Below are 24,561 nucleotides of genomic sequence, written 5' to 3' on the forward strand. Positions count from 1 at the left end.
GAACATGTTCAACATATGGAATGCGACCACTATACTTTAACTCCTGACACTGAGTGGTGGAGGGACTAAATTGCTATGCCAGATGTGCGTTATCTATGAAGAAAATTTGACCGAAAATCGCTAATCCGGTTACATGGCGACTTTAATGTAAATTTATGTGATGGTGATATACTGACTCTATATATTACCTGTAATGTTCATTTAAGCGTGTAAACACATCTAACAGGAAGAATACCTTAATTTACGCTAATTATGTTGAGTTTAACAAAAACAAAACAACTTTGACGAAAAAGGACGGAAATTCCTATTGGTCACGTGATTACATCTATTTTTAAACTGGGAAAGACCCATACAGGTATGATATAACTAAATGTATTAGGTTGCATGACCCATACAATAATCTGGAACAATGATATATTTCTATCTTCTTCCCGGAAATAATTTATTAAATCTCGAGGCATCATTTTCAATACTTTAGAGCATTTTCAAAATATATGAAATAAAGGTCAAAATTTATCCAGCACCGGTCTACTTTCCGATGATTCCATGCTGTACAAGAACATTCGGTCTCAGGACCGAATAGTTTTATTAGTTTTACTCGTATTTTATTGTGTTTTATAGCGTAAACTGTACGCTTTGAAGTTTTTAAGACTGCTAGGACATTTTAAACGTCACATGGAGCGATCGATTTTAAATGTGAAACTTGAAAAACTCTTTGTTGAAATGTGGCGCGGAAAGGCTGTCGCCATATTGAAGACTGAGAAAAAAACTCAAAATTTCTTAAACTAGCAGTCGAAATTTTAACTGCATATAGAAAGAACATTTTAAACTTTTATGGATGAATTTTTATAATGACTGTGTGTTTTTAAAAATTGAAAATATGAAATCTTGTCGTTGGTGACTTCGCGAGATTCTGGCGTGACAGCCATATTGAGTAGTTGGACAGCTGTGAAAAATCTATTAGTTTTAAAAGACTTGTCTTATTATCTAGTCTTAATTGATTAGTATTGTAGACTGCATGCACCTGTAACGTTGATTAATTTTGACCAGGAAGGGACCTTTTAGACTTGACACAGCCGTAAAATTCACGATGCGGTCCAGAATGAGGGCTGTCAAGGTAAATGGTGAAGAAAGGGCAGATACTCGGTTGACAGTGCAGAAGTTGCGTAGATCTACTAGTGATTCTGGTATGAACAAGAATGCGCGAGGACAGAAGGTAACATTTACAACTGACTATGATTTAAATTTAAAAAAGACTGTGGAAAAAAAGATTTTAGCAGCAAAAAGAACATTCAATATTGAGGGTAGCGTCACAGGAGGAGGGCTTGTTGTTACAGCAGATGCAGCAACCTTCGAAATTTTGAAAAATGCTGCCATAGAGTATTATGAACATCTGAGCACGAGTAGGGGTCAACTCCACTTTTCTAATGTTACTGACAAATCTGGCGGCATAATAGTTCAAAATATTACCAGAGTCTTCGTGGACGCATTGGTCGATAGGGCTAAGACGCTTTCCTACGGAGGTGAAGGCCCCTGGTTCGAATCCTGGCTACGCCCATTGTGGTGTGTCATTGGGCAAGGCACTTTATCACGATTGCCTTAGTCGACCCAGCTGTAAATGGGTACCAGCAAATTGCTGGGGGTGAGGTATAATTGATTTTAACTGTTCTTAATACAGGGTCGCAGAAAAGCTCTAGAGAGCTTATGTTAATTGTTTCACCAAGCGACGGTAAATAAAACTTACCTTTACCTTTACCTTTACAGAATACACAAAAATACAAAACTGATCCTTGAGATAGATCTGCCAGGTATACAGCAGAAGGTTAGTAGTGCAATCGTGAATGGACAACCATTAGATATTGATGAGTTGAACTGTCTGATTATGGAGGGATTGAAAAACTTTTCTTATGTAAATGTGAAAGACCAGGAAAGTACAGTACCCACGGTCACCGCCGCAACAAGTAAGAACTCTGAAACCGATGACATAACATGTGTTAAATGCAAGAAAGACTATCGTTCAAAGAGTGTGTTTTGCACTAAAATTACAAATGCCTAAAACTAACTACTGAGGAAATTTCTCAAATTGAACAAAATGACAATGACGTTAAATCTGTTTGTTCACTGTGCAAAGATGTTTCTCTAGTTATTCAAGGTCGTACATTGCTGCGGTCACCCGAATCTTCAGCGGCAAGTGAAATTCTTCAAGATGAAGTATCCATTTCTGAATCAGTGAGTAATGCATCTATTCATGTATACATCACCCTGGAGTCTGGTGATGAAAAATTAAAAGACAGTGAAGAAACTATTGTGAAAGGTAAAATTTCTTCTGATAAGTTATTAAATAATACATCAACCATGGAGCAGAAGGAAAATTTTACTACTCCTGTGCAACAGGAATTTTCCAGTGAATCGCACTGCACGAAATGTGAAAAAGCGGCGGAGTTGAGATTGAAATCAAATAGACTAAATAAATGGGAAAATGAATTAAAAATGAAAGAAAGTAAAAATGCAGAATTGATGAAATCTAAACTTAAGGTAGATACATAGGCAGAAAAACCCTAGAAAACAGTTAATGAACTTGAACTGACAATATCGTCCTTGAATAGTAGAATTAACACGGTGGGGAAATCAAGAATGCAACGTCATAAAAAAGCAGCGCAAATGAGCTGACCACACACAAATTTACGTCGATTCAGGTAAGAAAAGTCTTGTAACTTTTTTATTACTGCAGCTTTCGCCTCGAGATAAAGAGCACCGTACCCGGCCTGGAGTATACTATTCTGCGGTAGTGTTCCATATTGTATGTATAGCTTGGTTTTTGCTCGAAAACGCGAACAGTTGGCAAAGAGGGTATGAGCTGTACCACACTTTTGTCTAAGAAAGTGAGTTTTGACCGTATTTTCGTGAAATGAGGACAGATTTGACGCTCATTTAATATCAGTGACTAGCATAATAGTCAACCATTGTTTTATTTTGCAATTTACAAGGATATCTGACGATATTTTATGCAAAACAAACAACATTATTAAAATGAGAACGTCCACACTGACGACTTTGTTGGAGAACATCCACACTCTTAATTACTATTATTGCAGTTATGCTTCCTAAAAGCTGTTTCTTAGGCAGTCAAGCTACGTTGTTCAACAACAAATGTCGTCTATACATACAATCAGCAGTTCAAACCATTTACCGCGAGGCTGTAGACCAGTTAAAATAGATCTGCCAAATCATATAGCAATGGTTGAGCTCATGTTAGGCTAACATTAATCTTTGTGTATAGTGTGGCATAAGGACACTGTGTTCAGATTGATTGCATCTTAGGAAAAACATTATTTTAAGATAACAAGACAAATTCGCATAAAAGTCCTGCACACAAAGTTCAAAAGCAAATAAAGGATTGGAATAATTATTGTATTGTTATTTTGTTTATAACTATATCCATCCCAAAGTGCATAAAACCCGGATATTTAGTACTTTAACTAAATATTATAACTGTAAGATATTTTAAATCTTATTTCAGCAAATGGAAGTCTCCTTCAAATATCAAATACAATCCAACCTTATACATAAAAGGGCATTATCACTTAAGGTGATTATGCACATTTGATAAACCGGCAGGAAGGCATACAATGTATTATCATTACGTAGACTAAAGCCTGGGTTCTGCATACGGAACCGAAATTTATTTATTGAATGGCAATCCCATGACAACAATATTATATTTCTAAAGATAAAACATGATATTAAAATTGTTCAAACATTAAATAGTTCTAAGCAGTGTCTTTAAATCAGCTTGAAATGCGCTGATCTCTTAAAATAAAGGCAACGTCTATAGCCTAGTGGTAGAGCGTCCGCTTCGGGTGCGCGATGTCGTGGGTTCGATCCTTGGCCCCGTCATACCAAAGAGCAGAAAAAGCACATGACACTATCGATTTACATTTGCCAAAAGTTGCAAGTTTATTCTATAATTCGGAGTTTAATCCAGTTTAAAATCAGTGAAGAAACAAAAATGGATCCGAACTTGTAGAACTACCATAAGCATCAATCAGGAAAGATTTTCATGTGACGCCTTAAACTTTCATCAGTATTTATACACCTTTCCACACTCCTCACATCCTTGGTTTTCTCTCTCCGCTGTGACTGTCTAAGTGTTCCCGCAGAGCAGGTTTTCCGGCTGAAGCTTAGCCTCTAACATCGCACTTCAATCAAATGCTGATTTATTAAAATAAATTTCCCATAATTTGAAATGTACTGCAATGCTATTGGACAAAAAATAATTTCAAACACTAAATACTGTTAGGCCACACCAAATTAATTTCTTGGTCATCGGATTTTTTCCAAAAAATTTAGGAGCGAGCGAGCGAAATAAAAATAAAAATATTTGTTTTTGGATTTCACCTATTTTTGGAGCGGGCGAGGAGCGATTTGAAGAAAAAAATAAAAAACCTTGTCACAAAAGTCAACAAGCACTGCAAAAACTTATCAAAATGGCTTGAAAAGACATACAAGAACCAAAGATCTTTAAATGTTGAAGGTTTAATTACAAACTGTTCCCAAAATACATTACAAACATTTAGACATTTAAACAAACTGGGGGGACAACAGGCGGATACAAGAAAATCTGGCAATTTGACCGTATTTCTAGTGTATAGAACTAATGTGTTTGCTAAGTTTTATCCTAGGCAAGCCAGTACCCTGGCCACATAAAGGGTTTTGCCTTAGATTCTATGTCACTACATAAGAATAAGAAAGCTGTTACTCTCATGTAGTGTATAACAGAAATCATTATATATATGGAAAATTCTGCAATCACCTCACCAGTACATTAGGTATACTCATGACCTATATATCATAGTGTCTGTCAACTTTCAATGCAATTTCACAAGATACCAGGAAATCCATCATCCACATTGCCAAATTCACTTGTAAATTCAATGACAAATTTTACACTTTCTGTTGTTCTTTGATTTCACATATAACTTTGGCAGATAAAGAAATAAAATCTGGAAAGTAGATCCCTCGGAAGCACCGAGAACAAAGCACACAGTGAAAATTGCAACTCGGTTTTATTGAGTCTGTTCATGAGCAGTAATGGAATATGTAACACTGCCCACGCCCACTAGCACCGGCATTTTGTTACTTTTGATGATGCAAGTCTTAACAATAAATGCATTATCATCTTCAGTTTCTTTTTGATAAATAGATCTGATGGTACCCATTAAACAAATCTGAAAAAGGATCTATAAACAGTTATATAATATTCTTGTTTTTCAACTCTGCTTGAAAAATAAAAAAGTAAGCCTTTTGTTTTCTTGGATTGTGAGTTTGTAAGCTCTTTAGGATTCCTTTGCCCTAATAAAATTCCATGTGCGCATGAAAATTGTGTTCATTTTACATAGCTGATAGAAGCAATGTTCCAGTCCTTAAAATCAAAGTTATTTAAACAATATATTATTTATGATGTAACACTGTATGTGAAGTCCAAACTGAATTATACTGCCTGTTCATCATTTAAGTACTACCAAATTACTGCTGATATGTGTGTATAATTTTAAGGATTGCAGCAAAACGTTGTTTTAATCACCAGCCATTATTAAATGACACTGTTTTAAATAATGAGATATTGGTGTTCATCTTGAGGAAAAAATGTTCTGCGGAAACTCTTTCTGATGATCTTTCAAAGATTTATTTACACAATCTAACTGTCATTTCAGCTGTCAGTTTTGCAAACTGGGGCAACACAGAGCCTCAAACATGTTCTTCTGGTGTTTTAATGGACAATTATGATTAAAAGTATTAAATTTTATGAATTACTGTCGCTTCACAGTGATAATAAGGCCCCTAAACAGTGAAAAACGCCCGCTCTGAAATTTTGAAATCAGTCTGCAAAAACTGAAGCGAGCGGAAGCTGATTTTCAAAAAAAAATATTTGTTTTTGATTTTGGAAAAAAATGGAGCGGGAATTCCGTTGACCAAGTAATCAGTTTGGTGTGGCCTTACAACTGTATTAATAAATTTACTAGTTGCGGACACCTATTCACATTAGCAGATCTTAATAATTTCAAACTGTTTTATAGAGTTTGAGCCGTATTGTTCGTTAATAGTAGTTCAGCCCGGAAAATTGTAAGGGTGTTTAAGTATAGGTTTGTGGTTTGGCAAAAGAAATTTACATATACTTTGTTATCTCGCATATGTAATTGGTGCCAAAATAATTTAAATGGGAGGAGAAGTTTTATTTTTCTAATTATTGGCTAACCTGTTAAGTGTTTAAAATTATTTTTTGTTTACATATTTAAGCTCCGCGTACAGTATGTGACTTACCGGGTTAATAAACGACTAGAAGTAAAGTTGATTTACCAAAATTACTTTCCCCATAATTCCAAAAATACTGCAATGACAGTGGAGAAAAATAATTCCAAACACTAACAAAAGTGCCAGAATGTCACAATATACGCCCGTCACAGCAAATTTCTTTACTCTAGCACCTGTATTTGCAAATGGAATTTTAATTTTGTGGTTGTTTAGTAATCATTGTAAGTCTTTTGTTTTTAGTCCACAAAAAAACTCCTTACCAGGTAGAGGTGCCTTAAAATACACCTGAAATTGGAAAGTAACATCTATGTTGTACCAAAGAAAAGTGGTCTTATTTTTTCCCTACGGTCAGTCAAAAAAAGTTACAATATAAGTTATTTATAGTAACAACTAAGGGAAGTTAATCTTAAAAAAATCCAAAAAAAAAAATGTAAGTCCACACAAAAATCTTTACCAGGTAGAGATTGGTCAAAATACACCTCAAAATTGGATGTAGCGTGCATGTTGTACTACAGAAAAGTGGTCTCGATTTTTCCCTACGACTAGTAATGAAAAAGTTACAATATAAGCTATTTATAGCAACAACAAAGGGAAGTAATTCTAAAGAAGGGAAACATATGATACTTCGTCTCATGATGGTGTATAATTGTGCCAAGTAACAACAAAATCCCTCCATGCATGAAGAAGAAATTCTCCGGACAAAGTCATTCTTGTATCTGACCTTTGGCCTCTAAGTGTGACCTTGACCTTAGACCAAGGGACCTGGTTCTTGCGCATGACACTCCGTCTCGTGGTGGTGAACATTTGTGCCACCAAGTTATATCAAAATCCCTCTATGCATGAAGAAGAAATGCTCCGGACAAGGTTTTCATTCTTGAATCCTTAGACCTCTAAGTGTGACCTTGACCTTAGACCTAGGTACCTGGTTCTTGCGCATGACACTCCGCTTTGTGGTGGTAAACATTTGTGCCAAGTTATATCAAAATCCCTCCATGCATGAAGAAGATATGCTCCGGACAAAGTTTTCTTTCTTGTATCCTTTGACCTCTAAGTGTGACCTTGACCTTAGGCCTAGGGACCTCGTTCTTGCATTTGACACTCCGTCTTATGATGATGAACAATTGTGCCAACTTTCATCAAAATCTCTCCATGCATGAAGAAGATATGTTCCGGACAAAGTCATTCATGAATTTGACCTTCGACCTCCAAGTGTGACCTTGACCTTAGACCTAGGGACCTGGTTCTTGCGCATGACACTCCGTCTCATGGTGGTGAACAATTGTGCCAAGTTTCATCATAAACCCTCCATGCATGTAGAAGATATGTTCCGGACAAAAGCTGTGGACGCCGCCCGCGCGCCCATCTGCCCGCCAGGGGCATTCCCATAATACGTCCCGTTTTCCAAACGGGCGTATAAAATGGTGGAAAAAAGATTTATGTTTTCTTTTCCATTTTTATATTATATATTATATTATATATAACACGATCTTATTCATGTAGAATCTACTCTACTGAATATTCATATAGATCAAACGCCCTATATGGATTGCAACAATATTTTCAAATTGACATTATTAAATTTATGTCATAAAAAGAAATAAATACTGTCATCCGAAACAAAATAACGAATGACGCGCAGATTGAATGCAGTGAAACTTATCACTTTTACTTTACTTTTTTACATGTCAGATTTTAAAACAAAAACGGTTTTGTCTTAGATTTTTCTAAATAGTGCATGATAATAGTGTGGATGTTCTCCAACAAAGTCGTCAGTGTGGATGTTCTCATTTTAATAATGTTGTTTGTTTTGAACAAAATCTCGTCAGATATCCTTAAAAATAGCAAAATAAAACAATGATTGACTATTATGCTAGTCACTGATATTAAATGAGCGTCAAATCTGTCCTCATTTCACGAAAATACGGTCAAAACTCACTTTCTTAGACAAAAGTGTGGTATAGCTCATACCCTCTTTGCTAACTGTTCGCGTTTTCAAGCAAAAACCAAGCTATACATACAATATGGAACACTACCGCAGAATAGTATACTCCAGGCCGGGTACGGTGCTCTTTATCTCGAGTCGAAAGCTGCAGTAATAAAAAAGTTACAAGACTTTTTTGACCTGAATCGACGTAAATTTGTGTGTGGTCAGCTCATTTGCGCTGGGTTTTGATGACGTTGCATTCTTGGTTTCCCCACCGTGATTAAGTCACTCGAAGGAAGTGAATGTGCAACGGAACCATCTATATTGACGGGTAGTCGAAGTGTAAAGAACAGAACTCTGATATTTCTAGTAGTAATCTTGAATTCACTGACAGTTTTAAATCTTTGCATAACAGAATTAGTGGAATTGTATTTGCACAGATAAACAAGTAGTTAGATACCATTGAAAAACCTATGAATGAACCTGTACAAAAACAACCGTGTGCTGAAGCCCCTGGTGATGTAATTCAGACTTCTGAGCCGCCACCAACTGCAACACAAAGTCAACAGGTGTTAGATGATATGCAAAAAACAGTCTGTTGAATCTCCAGTTGAAGTGTCCCAGACCCCTGTTGGGCCACCAACTGCAATCTGTACGCAACAACTGACAGGTAATCCGATTTTTTTTATAAAACTTCTAAACTCGCAGCGAAGCCGAAAAATAGTACCCAACCTTTGGGACATCAACAACGTTCACAGTCTCAGGCCCATGTGCAACAGAGTGATATGGTCCAATTGATTGACCTAACACGTCCACTTCCTGTGATACCTACGGCTCCCTCTGTTACTTCAGTGACCATGAGTAACGGCATATCAACTCGGCTAAATGCGCAAGGTCTACAGACAGGAAATATAAACCAAGACAATATCACGAGGACTGGTGAACAGCCGCCTCCTTTTTGGCAGGCCAACCATCCTCAAAACCAGTTACAAACGAAAAAGACCGCATGTCCCTGCGTATCGCTTCTTTCAATTTCAAGAACGTTAAGACTTCAGCATTTGCGATAAATGAACTGTTTAAAAGCTGTGATTTTATATGCTTACAAGAACATTGGTTATTTCAGGCTCAAATTAATTTGTTAGGTGAAATAAACTCTTCCATTGACATTGCTGGTAAGGGAGAGATTGTAAAAACCCGTTGCCGCCAATCCAGATGCCACGTGGGTATGGAGGTGTTGCCGTGCTATGGAAGGATTGGTATAGTAGATTTGTTACTGTACTTTCAGATGGTTCAGAGCGCATTCAATGTATTGAACTTTGAAACAAATCCAATAACTCTCGTAAAACGGACAGCTCAGTGGTTTGCACACTGGCCTTCCAATCCTGAGGTCGGGGGTTCGATCCCCGGCAGCTACTCGGGAATTTTCAGAAACGCTTTTCAGTGTTTCCCACCCAACTAGAGGTGTACTGGTCAGGAACCCAGGCAATCCTTGCGTGTATCAGTGCTATACACTGGGCACGTTAAAGAACCAGGCTGTCTATTCGCAACGAGCTAGACTAGGTTAGCCGGACAAGCCTGTATCTGATTTCTGATCTCTCTGTCATGGGGGCTTTGTCTCACTCTGTCCCTCTGGTCAGATCGCTCTGTGTCTGTACTAGTAAAGGATGAATTATGCGCCCTGTGTGGCTGCATTTGAACTATGTAAAGCGCATTTGAACTTGAAACTGATCATGAAAAGGGCGCTATATAAATCTGGTATAATAATAATGTTGATGAGCTTTTTGAAATTTTTGTTAAATACTTACCTACTCACAATATTCTAGTTGGTGCGGACTTGAATGAAGACCTTAATAGAAACGGTACTGATAGGAGATCAGTTTACATACGTGAATTTATTACAGACTGTAGAATACAATTCAGTTGTTTATCTTCAACTTTTATTCATCCAAATGGACATGATAGATCTGAAATAGATTACTTCTTCATATGTGGTGACCCTTTTTTTGCAAACTGTGATAAAGAAGTTGTCGAACTTGCATTTAATGTATCTGACCATATGCCAATAGTTACGAATATTTCTGTACAGTTGAAAAGTCTAGATAAATCAAGCTCTACTGGGAAAAGTAAATCACTAACTGTTAGAATAAATTGGGATAAGGTTGATAAAGAACTGTATTTGACTTCGGTGAATGCAAAATTGGAAAATTTTCTCCGAGTGATAGCATTGAACACACTGTAAACCAACTGAATAAAGTCATGACTAGTGCAAGTGTAGATGCCTCTGGTAGAAAGAAAAGCGGGAACAAGTCAAAACCCAAATTTTCGGTCTGGAATGAAAATATATCCAACACCTTAAATGCAGCTGGCATAGCACATAAAGCCTGGGCACGAGCTGGAAAAAAAGCTGTAATCCGAATGATTCCTTGTTTATTAACGTAAAAACTGTAAGAAAGAATTTAGGCGTCAGTGTCGTATTGCCGTTGCTGACGAGTTTGCAAATGAAAGAAATGAGATAATGGCTGCAAGGACTGGTAATACCAAACATTTTTTATAAGCTAATTAATAAGCAACTTGGTAAACTTAAAAATGCAGTTGATGATCTTTATGTAGGAGGGAGGTGCTATTCGGGTGAGGACGGAGTACTTGAGGGGTTCAGGAAACATTTTGAAGGTTTGGCAAAGTCTTCTCAAAGCGATATTTTTGATAAGACATTTCACGAACAGATAGAGAAAGGCTTTCCAGTTATTGCTGAAAACGTGAAAAATAAACCGATAGAACCGGTTACACTCGAGGAATTAAATAAAGCGTTAAAATCTAGACACACTGGTAAATCTTCTGACGTATATGGTGTTACTGTTAAACATATCCTTTTTGGCGGTGAATTTTTGCAGTATGAACTGTTGAATGTTATTAATGATATTTTTAAGCTCGCAGAAATTCCAACATGTTTAAAATCTGGAATTGTTTCCCCATGCAGTCTGTAAAAAATAAGGGACATCCATCAGACGCCGCAAATAAGTTATCGAGGTATAAAGGTATTACCAGTAGTTTGTAAAGTCATTGAACCTATCATAAGAAATCGTATTCAAGACAATATTATGTTAAATCAAAATGTTACCCAACGTGGTTTTACGAAAGGGTCATCTCCCTTAAATGCAGCTTACATACTGGAAGAGTTTTACAGAGGATGCGCTGATTTAAAACTGGACGCTCACATTGTTCTGTTGATGTCGTCTGCCATACCCATTTAATGAGAAGGCTTTATCATGCCGGAGTACACGATAGGCACTGGCTACTTGTTAAATCGCTACATGAAAATACTACCAGTGCGGTAAAGTTAAAACATCTCACTAGTGAATGATTCAAGATTTCCCAAGGTGTACGTCAAGGAGGAATCCTCTCCACTGACTTGTATAAAACTTATGTAAACCCTTTACTGAACCAGTTAAAGTTAACGAAAATTGGAGGGAAAATCGGTACTATGACTTTAAACAATTGTGCATGTGCTGATGACATATGTTTAATGAGTAACGTAGAGTATGAAACACAACTGCTGATAAACATCGCCAGCAACTTTGCAAATGAAGAACGATATCTTTTACAACCGTCTAAAACTGTATCCATTGAATTAACAAACCTAAAACAAACTAGTAGTAGGTGCTCAAACTTCAAACTGGGTAGTGAACAGTTAAGGAACGTAAACTCATCACAACATTTGGAAATCACAAGAACGTCGTCTGTGGTAGAAAATGCTGAAGTCAATGTGATCAGTAACCTGACTAAAGCAAGGAGAGCATTATATAGTTTGTTTGGAGCAGGTCTTCACGGTGAAAACGGACTTGACCCAGTAACTACAATTCATTTATATACCGGTAGAACATATGTTTTACCAGTTTTGCTATATGGAATGGAATTGTTAATGCCATCTCAAAAGCTTGTAGATAAACTTGAACTATTTCAAATGAAGACATTAAAGCAAATCTTGTCACTACCAGAAAATGCGGCTGATCCGTCGGTATACATCCTGTCAGGACTGCTTCCAGTACCCTTCATCTTAGATTGAAACTACTGACAGGAATATTTGTCCTTAAGACAAATCGAGCTATATTTAATCAAAATGCTGTGAATCCTGAATGTCAACTGTGCTATGCCGCTGAAGAAACCGTGGAACACTTCGTTTTTCACTGCCAAGCATTACAACATGTTCGTGGTCTGATTATTGATTCCATCACTAACAGTCTACGAGAGAATAAGTTCTATATCACCAAGTGACTTTTTGAGGTTGATTATTGACTATTCGAGTGTACTCCCCTCCTACATGCAAGGAACACATCTTTGTGACAAAATCGAATTTGACTCCCGAAGGCTTATATACAAACTATATAAAACAAGGGAGACCATCTACAGAAGTTCTCTTCCGTGTTATCAGCTGCCGGGTGCATGCGGTCTATATGCTCAGTAGTCAGGTTTTAAATTTATAAATATTGTGCGGTGAAGGACGTTTTAAGACATTATAATTGTGTTCATTCTGGTGGTGGATTACCTTACCTAGGGTCACCAGGGTTCGCCATTGTTGGCGGTCAAGAGAATAATAATAAGAAGAAGATGACGGACACCAGCTGCAAGCAGATTTTGATCTATGCTCGGACTAGCAGTGTCACCAGCATGTTACAATAGAAAAAGTAGAAACTTCACAGGTCGCTCAACACGACAAAAACGAAAATGTTGCAGGCTCGGTTTGATTGAGCCTGTTCATGGACGGCAGTGGAAATGCATGCTACCGTCCACGCCCTCTAGTCCCGGGTTGAGCAGAACTCTGATCTGAAATACAACAAACAAATACAATACACATTCTAAATATTACACATTTCTTAGAAGCAGCAATAACTGTAAGTTTTTCCTTCCTAATTTTCATTGCGCTGTACACATATTTTGCAAGATATCTAATGGTTCTAAAATTTGAACTACACATAACATTTGTACATTTGGCAGCAGATGCTCCTTTCCTTAAGTAAATAAATTCCAATTGTAATTTAAGTCCTTGATTTGACCCAGATCTTACGAGGTTAGATGTTTATTTCTATATGAACATCTTTTTAAAAGGAAATGTCCATCAAAGTTCCAAAGGATATTCTTACAGATTTTATTTAAAATTTTAAATATCATTTGATATGGTTGTTTTGATTTACAAAACAGCTTCGCCACGTGATATATTAATCCGAGTGCGTACTAAGTCATATCAAAGACATCTTATGTGCTTCAATAACTTTTATGATCCGGTCTAATTATGTGACATCCTTGAAATCTGTCTGCCTGTCATAACAATAATATCCCGTATATTACTTAAAACAGCAACTTCAGCGATAAATATCGGGCGCAGTGGTCCGGTGGTAACACTGTCTTACTACGAAACCAAGGGTCAAACGTTCAATACTGATACATTTTGGCCATGCATGGGGAGTTAGAGAAAGTAAAAGACTGTCAGGTTTCCTAGGCTACTCAATCCACCAAGTGCTTCATGACAGTTGTAATAAAAAAAGGTACAAAAACCTAACACCTTAATTCCCTTAACTGCAAAATATATATACAAATAAACTGTTGTGCAGACAGGAAGACGTTAATAGGGTTAAAAACAGAATAATAGCAAAAAGATTTGTACTGGAATTATGGTGTAAACATCAATGTAGCCAGTGCTGATTTGAATCCGGAGACCGTTTCAACATTGACTACATGTGGTGGTTATGTGTTCCACTGAACAACTCGTCACCTCAACGCAAGAAGTGAATAACTGCATTGACTTAAAGAAGGACTTGATCATTTTTTGCGCAAAGGTGACGAACTGTTCTAGGGAAGAATGATTTTTTTTTATAATAATCAGCTATAGCAGATGGTATTCTGAAATGCCCGATGACTGTAGTGTCTGGACTGTATTGTGTAAGGAGTAACATATTGTTTAGGATCAACATCTACATGGTAATAAACCATTTTTTGAAATAAAACTAGTCTGCTATATTGTCTTCTAGATTGCAAAGTATACCAATTTAAGTTTTTTATGATACTTGAGACTGTGTCCGGGGTTTTGCTGTAATTGTTTGTTACAAATCTTGCAGCTTGTCTTTGATTGTTTTCTAATTTATCTATATCATTCTGATGGTAAGGATCCCATACACTTGAACAGTCTTCTAAAGTTGGTCTTACAATAGTGTTATAAGCAGCTGTCTTGGTGGAATGAATGTTCCGTTTTAAGAAACCTAAGCTCTGACTAGCTTTGTTAGAAATCTTGTTTACATGAGGAGACCAAGATAAATTTGATGTTATTTCCACACCTAAATAGGTGGTTTGACTGATAATAGACAGAGGCTGATTGTACAAGGTGTAGACTGTATTTAAAGGTTTTCGAGTCATAGAGACATGCAAAATGTGACATTTGTTTACACTGAAAGACATCTTCCATTTCTGCTCCCACAATGCTAAATTGTCATGGTCCCCTTGCAGCTGAGCTGAATCAGACTGTGAATTTATAGTCCTATAAATTATACTGATTCGAGACCAGTTGATGATTCCATGAACACCTTAAACCTGAGGTTTCTTTGGTCCTCTGTAGTTTTTTGTTTTCCCTATATTGTTAGTTAAAAAGGTTTTACGCCTTTCCATATATGTACTTTTGTGTTATCCACTGTTTTTATTCACACTTATATACACTGTTGTACATTCAGAAGTGTTCATATCACTTATGTTGTAAAACTATTTATAATGTCACTTCACATGCCATAACTCACTTGTCTATCACTCATAACGTTTGGCGTAAAATTTCAAATGTTTATTTAGCCTAGCTTTAAATGCATTTGTGGATGGTGCTGTGACCACTTTATCGGGGAGATTATTCCACAGGTCTACAATTCTGTAATCGAAAAAGCCCGTCCTAAGGTCCGTCCTTGCCCTATTTTTAAATACCTTACGTCTATGTCCCCTAGTTACTGTATCTCTGAATGTAGGCATTTTATTGATGTTATTTAACCTTATCAATTCTTTTTGGGATTTTGTAAACCTGATTCATATCTGTTCTATTCCTCCTATATTCCAAAGTTGGTAGACAAAAATTCTCTAACCTTTCAGGGTACGAATCACTTGCCTCCTACCGCGTTTGGTTTCAGACCTTGATTGGAGATAGAATTGCTTTATGTCTGGAAGCCATAAAATTGGCTTACGGATGGCCAGTGATTCTATAAGGATGAACGCACATGCCTGAAATTCTACCCGAAGGGCGCCTTGGGTCTTCCTCCACCACGAAAATTTGGAAAGTCGCCATATGACTTATAATTGTGTCGGTGTGACATCAGACCGAATAAAAATTGTTCATTGGAAGGAACGGTCTTAATGATACAGAGTACAGTACCTACACTTATCAGTTATTGAAATAGGATCCTTTCAGAACGCAGAAAATCCTGTTACATATTCTTATCAGTTATAATTATCATGTAAAGCCGGGTTCAAGCAGTGAGGTAAGTCTAGGGAAACAACAATTTTAAAACGCATCTGTTACATTCTAACTTTTCTTGAGTACAGACTTTTCAGGATGTATAGGTGCAAATCCTATACACAAGAGCGCTTTATATTTTGAAGGAATTTGACAGGAAGCGTCCTTACGAACTATGAGCTTGCTGAAATATTAATATTTTCATTTTTTTAGAAATGTTGGTTTTGAATACTGTATCTGAAATTTGTAAGTGCCATTTATCCGACAAACAACTGTAGAAACCAACTAATTTTTAATGTCCTGAATGAAACGTCTTCTGCTCATTGAATGGATTCCAAAAATAGTGTAGGCATTGTAACTGAAAATACAAACTTCAAGTAGGAGCTATCTATATTATATGTATGTGAAGTTAACTGCATCAGAATACAAGGACTGAAAAAATTATCAAAATATCATTTCCTGAAAAAGAGTTATTTGAGCTGAAAAAAATTATCCCGGATGAAATATTTGGAAAAACTGGAGACAACTCCGCAAAGACTTTATGATAGGCTTAGGTGACAATTGACCTAGTACCTCATCCAAACTACCCACTGTTTACCTCTAACCATGATAAAAGCATGCACATTTGCCACATGGATTAGCAACCTCAATACAAAATTATGTAAAGATCAAGTAATTGATTGCCCTGGGGAAAAGTAGGACATTTTTGTGGTGAAATTTGTCAACAAACAGACGATTTTTTTTTAAAAGAGTCAAAACCCACAGAATTTCACAAGGTGAAATATGTTGAAAAGGCTACTGCTGGAAAGAGAACAATCTCAACTACCCATACATATGCGTCAAAGTATGGGAAAAAAATCTAGAAATATGAGAAAATCGAAGAAATCAATTTCAAGACTGTTAGATGCATAACTGTGTAATTATACATGGCATTTATCATAGATAGGTTACTTTTCCTTTGCACTGGTATAACATGGGCAGGATTAGGATTAAGAAACGGTGTTCACTCAAAAATTCCACTATATATTTAGATTGTTTCCCTTGCGTAAAAAAGGCTTAGGGTAAATCTCTACTACAGTAGTGTTTGACTTATTTAAAACTACAATCCATTCCCATTAGTAGTTACAGAGATAACACCTTACATACAAAAACTTAAACAAACTGGAACGCGGACGCAGACGCGGACTCCGACGCACGGATGAGTCCAATAGCTCTACCTATTCTTTGAATAGACGAGCTATTACTGTGTTGCCAATCATACAGACGAAAATATGTCCGTTCCCGTTATTATTATTATTATTATACCAGATTTATATAGCGCCCTTTTCATGATCAATTTCAGGTTCAAAGGCGCTTTACATAGTTCAAATGCAACCACACAGGGCGCATAATTCGTCCTCTACTAGTACAGACACAGAGTGAGACAAAGCCCCCACGACAGAGAGATCAGAAATCAGATACAGGCTTGTCCGGCTAACTTAGCATAGCTCGTTGCGAATAGACAGCCTGGTTCTTTAACGTGCCCAGTGTATAGCACTGATACACGCAAGGATTGCCTTGGTTCCTGACCAGTTCACCTCTAGTTTGGTGGGAAACACTGAACACTGAAAAGCGTTTCTGAAAATTCCCGAGTAGCTGCCGGGGATCGAACCCCCGACCTCAGGATTGGAAGGCCAGTGTGCAAAACACTGAGCTATCCGCCCATTACACATGTAAATAAAAATCCTTTGAGAAGACATTTCTGTACAATAAAACATTTCAAGTAATCGAGAACAAGGTTGCCTTACAGTTCACCCTGTATACGTTTTCCATGTGAACACGTTAGTACTCGAAAGACTCACAGGAATAAATGCCACTGATGGACCACATTATTATAACTTAAATATAGAAAATCTGTTAAGTTTTAAAGTCTTCGTCGGGCAACGATACGGATCAGATCATAAGCAAATATTGAAGTTCAACCGCCTGTAAGCCTGATGAATCAGTCCTAAAACACACGAAGAATGGGAATTACTGTACATTGAAGAGTAAATGGCAACTGTAGTGTTAAATGTTTGGTTCAAAATTTGTCTTTGTGGCTTCTACTGTCCGGAAAATGCAGGCAGGTAATGTCCACTTCAACACCTAAAAACAAAACAAAAACTAGAGAATATGACTACTTTCACTTGTATTTCTATACGATTGTCAACCTTTCTTTCAAAGACACTGCCTTATGACGGACCTTATTTCAAGATATTAACGTAAATAAACAGGACACGCACTAGTTGACCAGTGATGCCGACTTTGTTATCTAGGACATCAGTTATTTAGAAGATGTTCCTATGTTTCATGGGCGTAGTTGGTTTATTGTCGGGGGCAGTTTGCCATTGATTTTCTCTTACTAATAATAAACAGGAAAATACCAGAATTTAGCACTTTTTCAAAGCAAAAAAAAAAGAAAAAAAAATTTAAGAAATATTTAAGTCATGTTATTTTTGTTTTCATTATATAATAATCAGACTATTTTATCATCGCCAATATGACACCTTGGTCTACACGCTTGCTATAGTTTGGTTTGATTACGATATAAAATCCACATATCTTTCATTGTTTTCCAAATTTTCAAGACATAAGCATGTTAGCCGGAAGTCTCAGTTTTGTGATCTTAATCATTTGTAAGTATGAAACTTCTATCACTGTCTTATTGTTCTTTAATGTCACACCACCTTATACATGTAGCTTATTTACTTAGGTAAGCGGATAATATGTTTAGATACTACCAACTCTTCTACGCAGACAACAGTTTAATGTGTACACTGATTATGAAGTTTTAATAAAAGGCAAATTATGCCACGTGAGAGTACAAAGATAAATCCTCTCTATTAACGTAAATATTAGGAAATCATCTTTACAAAATTAGTGGTGTGACGCTCTTCATAAAATTCTTCTGGAGGATTTACACTAGAACCAGTAGTATAGTCTATGGTGAGAACACCGATAGTTCAAACTGTAGTGCAGACCTCGTACTGATGTATTGTTCAAACTTTGGTTACTGGTTCCAAATATTCAATGAAAATCAGTTAATCGTGTACCCGTTATATGTACTGATATACCCAGTTTCCGCCTCACTTGACCACTCGCCAGACTAAAGCTCTAAGTCAAATTTATCCGGTTGATTATAAACATAGTAACATTTTTTACTATCAGTAATAATAACCCTTGTTCTAATTTACAGTTGTACATGCAGGCCCACTTGAACGTCATCCTGCTCTCAAGGCGGTCAATGCATGTCCTCTATTCTGCGCGCAAGATGTTTTAGACCAGATGTGCGGATCAGATGGACGAACTTACGGTATCTATCTTAACTATCTATCTGTTGGTACTGTTGCACTTCTCTGTTGATATTCTGTACATGAGTGCATGTGATGAAATTAGTGATTAGCTGATTCTTTCTTGTTTCCGTTGGATTTAACGTCACACCGACACAGTTCTAGGATATATGGCGACTGCCCAGATTTTGGTGGTGAAGGAAGACCCCAGGTGCCACTACAAACACTTTTTTCATCACGGACGGGCATGTGGTTAGAACCATCGATCTTCCGTAAGCCAGCTGGATCGCTTTCTCACATGAATCATTCTACAGCCAAGGAAATATTAAAATGATACTGGGTAAGGTTCTTATGGGTAGTAAGAGTGTGAAAATAAAATCAGGTACCTTGTTAACTGGAAAATAAAGTAGAATAGAGAGAAAGTTAAAAGTAGTAAGACCAAATGTTATAATTCTGATACGGTCTCCTTGAAGGAGTCCAAGTCAGGCGTGGCAGAAATGTCCAAAGTACTGAAGCATGATATTTTGAAATACACGTAGTCCTCTTCAACATGAACGTGGCGAAGTCAATAAGGATGGATAAAGTGGATTATCGTAACAGAGGTTTGAAGATATGGGAGCATCAGTGTAGCGACTAAGTTATAATGCATAATAAGCCTGACGTCATTTGTACGATGTTCATGGGATCTCCAGATCTAAGCTGGATTTCATTTTGGAGACACTGGTAGAAGTGAACTAGTCTAATTATATTCCCAATCTGATTTGCACGGCGCTGTGCAATCTCAATGTCATTCATGTTTTAGTGTTGGGTTACTTAATTTTTGATGCGTATTCAGGTAAGGGACGGATACGTGTTTCACAAGCGAGCGAATGTTTTTAGTAACACTGTTTCTGCAGTTGAATTCCGATGTTCGGTTGTCTGTGGTGCTGACATTGTTGATGTGGGTGTTCTAAGAAACATCTAAAGAAATGTGTACCCTTAGATATTTTGCATTTCGTACTACATTTTGTAGTTTTAAAGCTTTTCCCGACCCTTGCTGTGGCTGTACTGTATGTCATACAGCGCTTTCTATTTTGCTTATGGCTGACAAACACGAAGAGCAGAAAGAGAAAAGGAATAAGTATAGAGTCAATTATTACTCTAGATATCTAATGGAGCATTTCCAGAGAGAAAATAAGTTGAGAACGATAGAGAAGAAAATATTGAACCAAGTTTTATACCTGGAGGAGAACATGATGGTTTTGAAGTATATAAATTATACATGTAATAGTTTCAGGTGGTTGACATTGACAAAAGCCTTAGATGTTTCCAGTGTTTTGTCCTTGCCTATGGATGTTATGAGATTATAAGCAATGTCAAGAAATTGAATCTGTCAAGAATATCTGCTCCGGAATCCATACTGCAGATCGTAAACGATTTTATGACTGGTAAAATGAGAAAATAGGTTAGATGAGACAATATGCCCAAGATGTTTGCATATGATAAATGTAAGGGAAATATGGTTATACAAGTAATTGGCTCAAACGCTGGGGTTGTCCTTCTCAGACAGTTTTGCCGCATTTGCGTGGAAGAGATCAAGATGATACATCGTTTAGAAGATAAGACAGAAGACATGGACAGTTTCTTTCCTAGGTTCGCGTAAGACAAGAGGTTTGACGAGAGCAGGTCTAGCAGGCAGCTTTGTTCACCTTAAGATTGGAGAGAAGCTTACATATACCGTGTATTTAATCAAGCTGCCTATCTTCTTAACTGATGTACCTCTTTCAATACTTGAGTGAATTGTGTTTTGAAATCATGTCCATATCTCTTCTACCGACAGCGAGTCTCTAGCTTTCTAAAAATATATGCTTTGGATGTGTTAACGTATGATTATTTGCTTTTTAAAATATGTATTTTAATTGGAGTTTTGGCCTTATATCAACAGAACCTCTCCGAAATACCATGATATATTTCTAGATTGTAAACAAGTGTGAGGTTAAATGTCTATTTTCGTAACGTGTATTTTCGCTTACTATTTGAGTAAGGCTGTGTGCGTCAAGAATACCAAAGAAGTTTTCTTGAGATTAACCACATCCTGATTTCATTGAAGGTACATGATTGGAGTCCCAGGAAAATTTGCGGAAGTTAAAACCACAAGGAGCCACTTCATGCATCTTTTGAACGAATTTAATTAATCAAGAGAGTTTTTAAGTTCGTGAAAGTTATCAAAGTTTGTTTCGTGTGGTCAATATTATAATGATGCATACAACCGCTTAGGACCTGTTAATTAATCTTGACACATAGTACTAAGTAGCTGCTGTTCAGATTAGATAGTGTTTCGGATATAAGTATAAAGACACTGTCTTCTCTGCCTTAACCTGAAATTACTGGAAATAGTTCAGTATTAAAATGATCTTAAGGATGTACGAACGTTTTTTTTCTTCAAGATATCCGTTATTTTGAAAAAATGTTTCTTCGAATATTTCTTTCTAACAAAAGTTTTGCCAAAACATTATGCTAGATAATTAAAGTATGGCTAACAATGTACCATTTTACCAACTTGAAACAGATTCTACTTGTTGCGATGTTTTTCTCACCCTTTATTTTTGCTGGCATTTGCCCGAAATTGATGTAAGATGTACAATGGGGTAGGGATTGGTAATTTCAAATATCTATGAAAGTAGATCAGGTTTGGTTCTGATATTTTTCTGACTGATATATATAATAATAAGCTACAACTGAAATAAAAGTTTTCAAAATAGCAATTTTTATGTTCCAAGAAATATCAGTTAAAACAAAAAGATCTAAAAATATAAAAAAAAATCATGTTTTTAAACATTTTTTTCTAAACAAATCTCTTAGATGCATAGTGACCCCAACTTTTTCTTTCCATTTTGAAGCAATTTTACGTGTCATTAAAGTTGCAAAATATTTTTAAAATCTTAACGTCAGATTTTTTTAGTAGATTTAAATGCGTTTATTCCATTTTAAAAAAATAAGGTGGGTGGGGTAATTATGTCAGCATGTAAAAATGAAAGAGATTTGTTAGTGACATTTATGCTTATACAATACTGATATCACCTTGTATTCATAGTAACCGGTAAGATCTGAAACCCCTATAACATTTAGATCTAGTGGGATATCATATGTTTTTTTTCAATTTTACAAAATTTCAGAAATGCTTAAACAGTGGGTGAAGAAATACTGAATATAACTCCCATGGACAATCAACCTAGTTATGAAATATTTGTGGCTAGTCCAACTCTGTTGCATTACCCGAAAATGCCATTATATGTACATGTATACACCGTTGATGCTTTGACACAAGATTTGACCATTTATCATTATATCTCTTTGATTCTTTAACAGACAGTATGTGTGAATTCCACCTAGCAAAATGCAGAAATCCTCGTCTTCAGATTGCGTTTAGTGGACAATGTCCAGTCCCCGTCCAGTCAAGAGGAATAATTTGCACGACACCCTGGTGCTGGCCCTTGGATGAACCAGTTTGTGGTTCGGACAGACTGACGTATAGTAAGTGATTTTACGTAATCGAAAGCAAAAATGATGTTATATAGCAATCAGAATTTGATGTAACTTTGTCTTGCAATCATTAGCATTGTGTTTCCGCAATGGAAAAGGGTTGAAGCTACACTCTGTACACAGGGCATGACGTCACTATTTACGTCAGTGAGTAATGAGTGACAAACTTGAACTGCTTTCTTTTACATCTATAGATATGAATGATAATTATCAGTATATGTCGTGCCTAGCTAGAGGACAGAAACGCTTCTGTTTACATTTACATTGTATGTAAATCTACATTTTTTTTTGTGCGACAACTTACGGTCTTTTCTCATTGTCTACTAAAGGACAAAGTTCACTTAAGCCTTATATGGCCTATGCAATTTTGAAAATTTTCAAATTGGCTAAAATTAGAAAAAACTATATAATATTTGCTACCAGAATGTCTATCGATTGTAAGAAATTAAGTTTTTTTATAAACAGTTTTATTATTTTGTTCAACACATATCACTAAATATTGCTGAAATTGCAGATTTTTAAGAAAATTGGCATTTTTTGCCATATTTTAGGTCACATAGGAATATTTTTAGTAGTGTGCACACTCAAGGACCACAAAAATATTTTGACCATAGGTCCAGCTTCTTTCACAGAATTTATGGTCATTTTTTGATTGTGGTCGACAGCTGTGCTCATAGTGAAAATTTCAGATATGTTTAAAAATTCTGTTAAAAACTTCAGGTTTCCCATACCCATAATGGTACACGTATTTTCAGTTAAGTCAAATATTTTCTTATATAATGAATATATTGTAAAGTATTTCGTGCAGTTTGATAAAAGAATACTTCTTGATGAAAGAAAATGTGTTCATTACTCCATTTAGAGACTTTCAGTTTTTAGGCCATTTTGAGGCAAAAGTGAACCTTCTCCTTTTAGTAAAATTGAGGTGCTAGTGTTTCAAAAGTTCTGTCACTTTTCAAATATACGAAAATCACAGCGCTTTTCCTGGAGTGAAACAGAGTTTAATAACATGAAAGTATATTAATAATTTATTATGTTTTCTTGCAAAGAAATTGAAGTTAATTGTTAGTATATTTTGCAGAAAACCAGTGTGAACTGAACAATGCAATGTGTGATAACGAGAGCCTTAAAACAGAGCATCAAGGACCGTGTAATCCAGCAACATCGCAATAAGTTTGTCATCTTTGTTTATCAGGCTGAAATATATTTAAAATTTACAGACAGTAAACTATGTTTCAAAGATAGAGTGCCATTTTTATTTTTATTTTAAGGTCATTTACTGATACAAATGTTAAATACCGTCTGTACTTATTTCTTTACTACGTTCCTTCAATAAGGATTTACCGTCACCTAAATTGGCATCGTCATTGACCTTCCGTGCTCCCGAACACATAAACTCTCTGCCAGTCTCTGATTTTTTAAATTCTACTTTTTAAATGGATTATTTGCATGATTGGTTTATTTGTATGAATCTGCTCTTCCTCAGGGTCTTCTGTGTAACCTTTACAAAAAGTTCCACTAGGCTACGGAAATATTAAGATCTTTCATTGTCCCTCGTCCATCTCCGTTAGATTAAACATATTTTTTGTTTAAGAAAATCGTGAATCATTTCAGGATTTGGACAGAAAGCTGTATTAGCTTACGGTTGTCCGTCTCCATTAATATCTGTCTTCAAACAATATCTCCTCTGAAACCATTCGATGAAAATTCATGAAAGTTCATGAAACTTGACCTGAATATTCCATTAAAAATCCTTCTACAAACTTATTCAAGCGGCTCGGTTTCATGTCATGGCCAACATACATTTCAACCTGAAAATGCTAACAATATGCAAAACTAGCCATGTTACTGAGCAGTCCTTCACGTTATGTTGAAATCCCGCAAGTATTTTCAGAGGAGTAACTTGACAAATTTTGTGACAGACAGACAGACTGAAGGACAAGAGAAAATCGATATTTCTCCTCACATAAAGGGCGACATAATAACGCGTCCTATGTATTCTTATTTTTGTATAGGAT

The 24,561-nt window shown here is 36.3% G+C and overlaps 2 protein-coding genes across 2 annotated transcripts in view; one reads left to right on the plus strand and one right to left on the minus strand.

Annotated features, from left to right (window-relative positions):
* LOC123563603 (inhibitor of nuclear factor kappa-B kinase subunit alpha-like) overlaps positions 1-331 on the minus strand; it is a 45,001-nt gene extending 44,670 nt beyond the window's left edge. The window contains exon 1 of the mRNA XM_045356481.2: positions 189-331. The gene's annotated coding sequence lies outside the window, so the exon portion shown is untranslated. The remainder of the gene's footprint in view (positions 1-188) is intronic.
* Positions 332-18,233: 17,902 nt separating this feature from the next.
* Positions 18,234-23,787, plus strand: LOC123562641 (serine protease inhibitor dipetalogastin-like). The gene is made up of 4 exons (XM_045355262.2): positions 18,234-18,367; positions 18,928-19,044; positions 22,370-22,534; positions 23,625-23,787. The coding sequence occupies exons 1-4, from the start codon at positions 18,328-18,330 to the stop codon at positions 23,714-23,716; spliced, it is 414 nt and encodes a 137-aa protein (XP_045211197.2). The 5' UTR covers positions 18,234-18,327; the 3' UTR covers positions 23,717-23,787.
* Positions 23,788-24,561: the final 774 nt, after the last annotated feature.

This window comes from Mercenaria mercenaria, chromosome 2 (genome assembly GCF_021730395.1).
Source record: "Mercenaria mercenaria strain notata chromosome 2, MADL_Memer_1, whole genome shotgun sequence".
Lineage (NCBI taxonomy): Eukaryota > Metazoa > Mollusca > Bivalvia > Venerida > Veneridae > Mercenaria > Mercenaria mercenaria.

Bases quoted from the DNA above. Each gene is read 5' to 3' on its own strand.
- LOC123562641 (XM_045355262.2), top strand. From the start codon at position 18,328: ATGTTAGCCGGAAGTCTCAGTTTTGTGATCTTAATCATTT. The intron at 18,368-18,927 runs GTAAGTATGAAA...TCTAATTTACAG, and splicing joins TTTTGTGATCTTAATCATTT to TTGTACATGCAGGCCCACTT. The intron at 22,535-23,624 runs GTAAGTGATTTT...TATATTTTGCAG, and splicing joins TTCGGACAGACTGACGTATA to AAAACCAGTGTGAACTGAAC.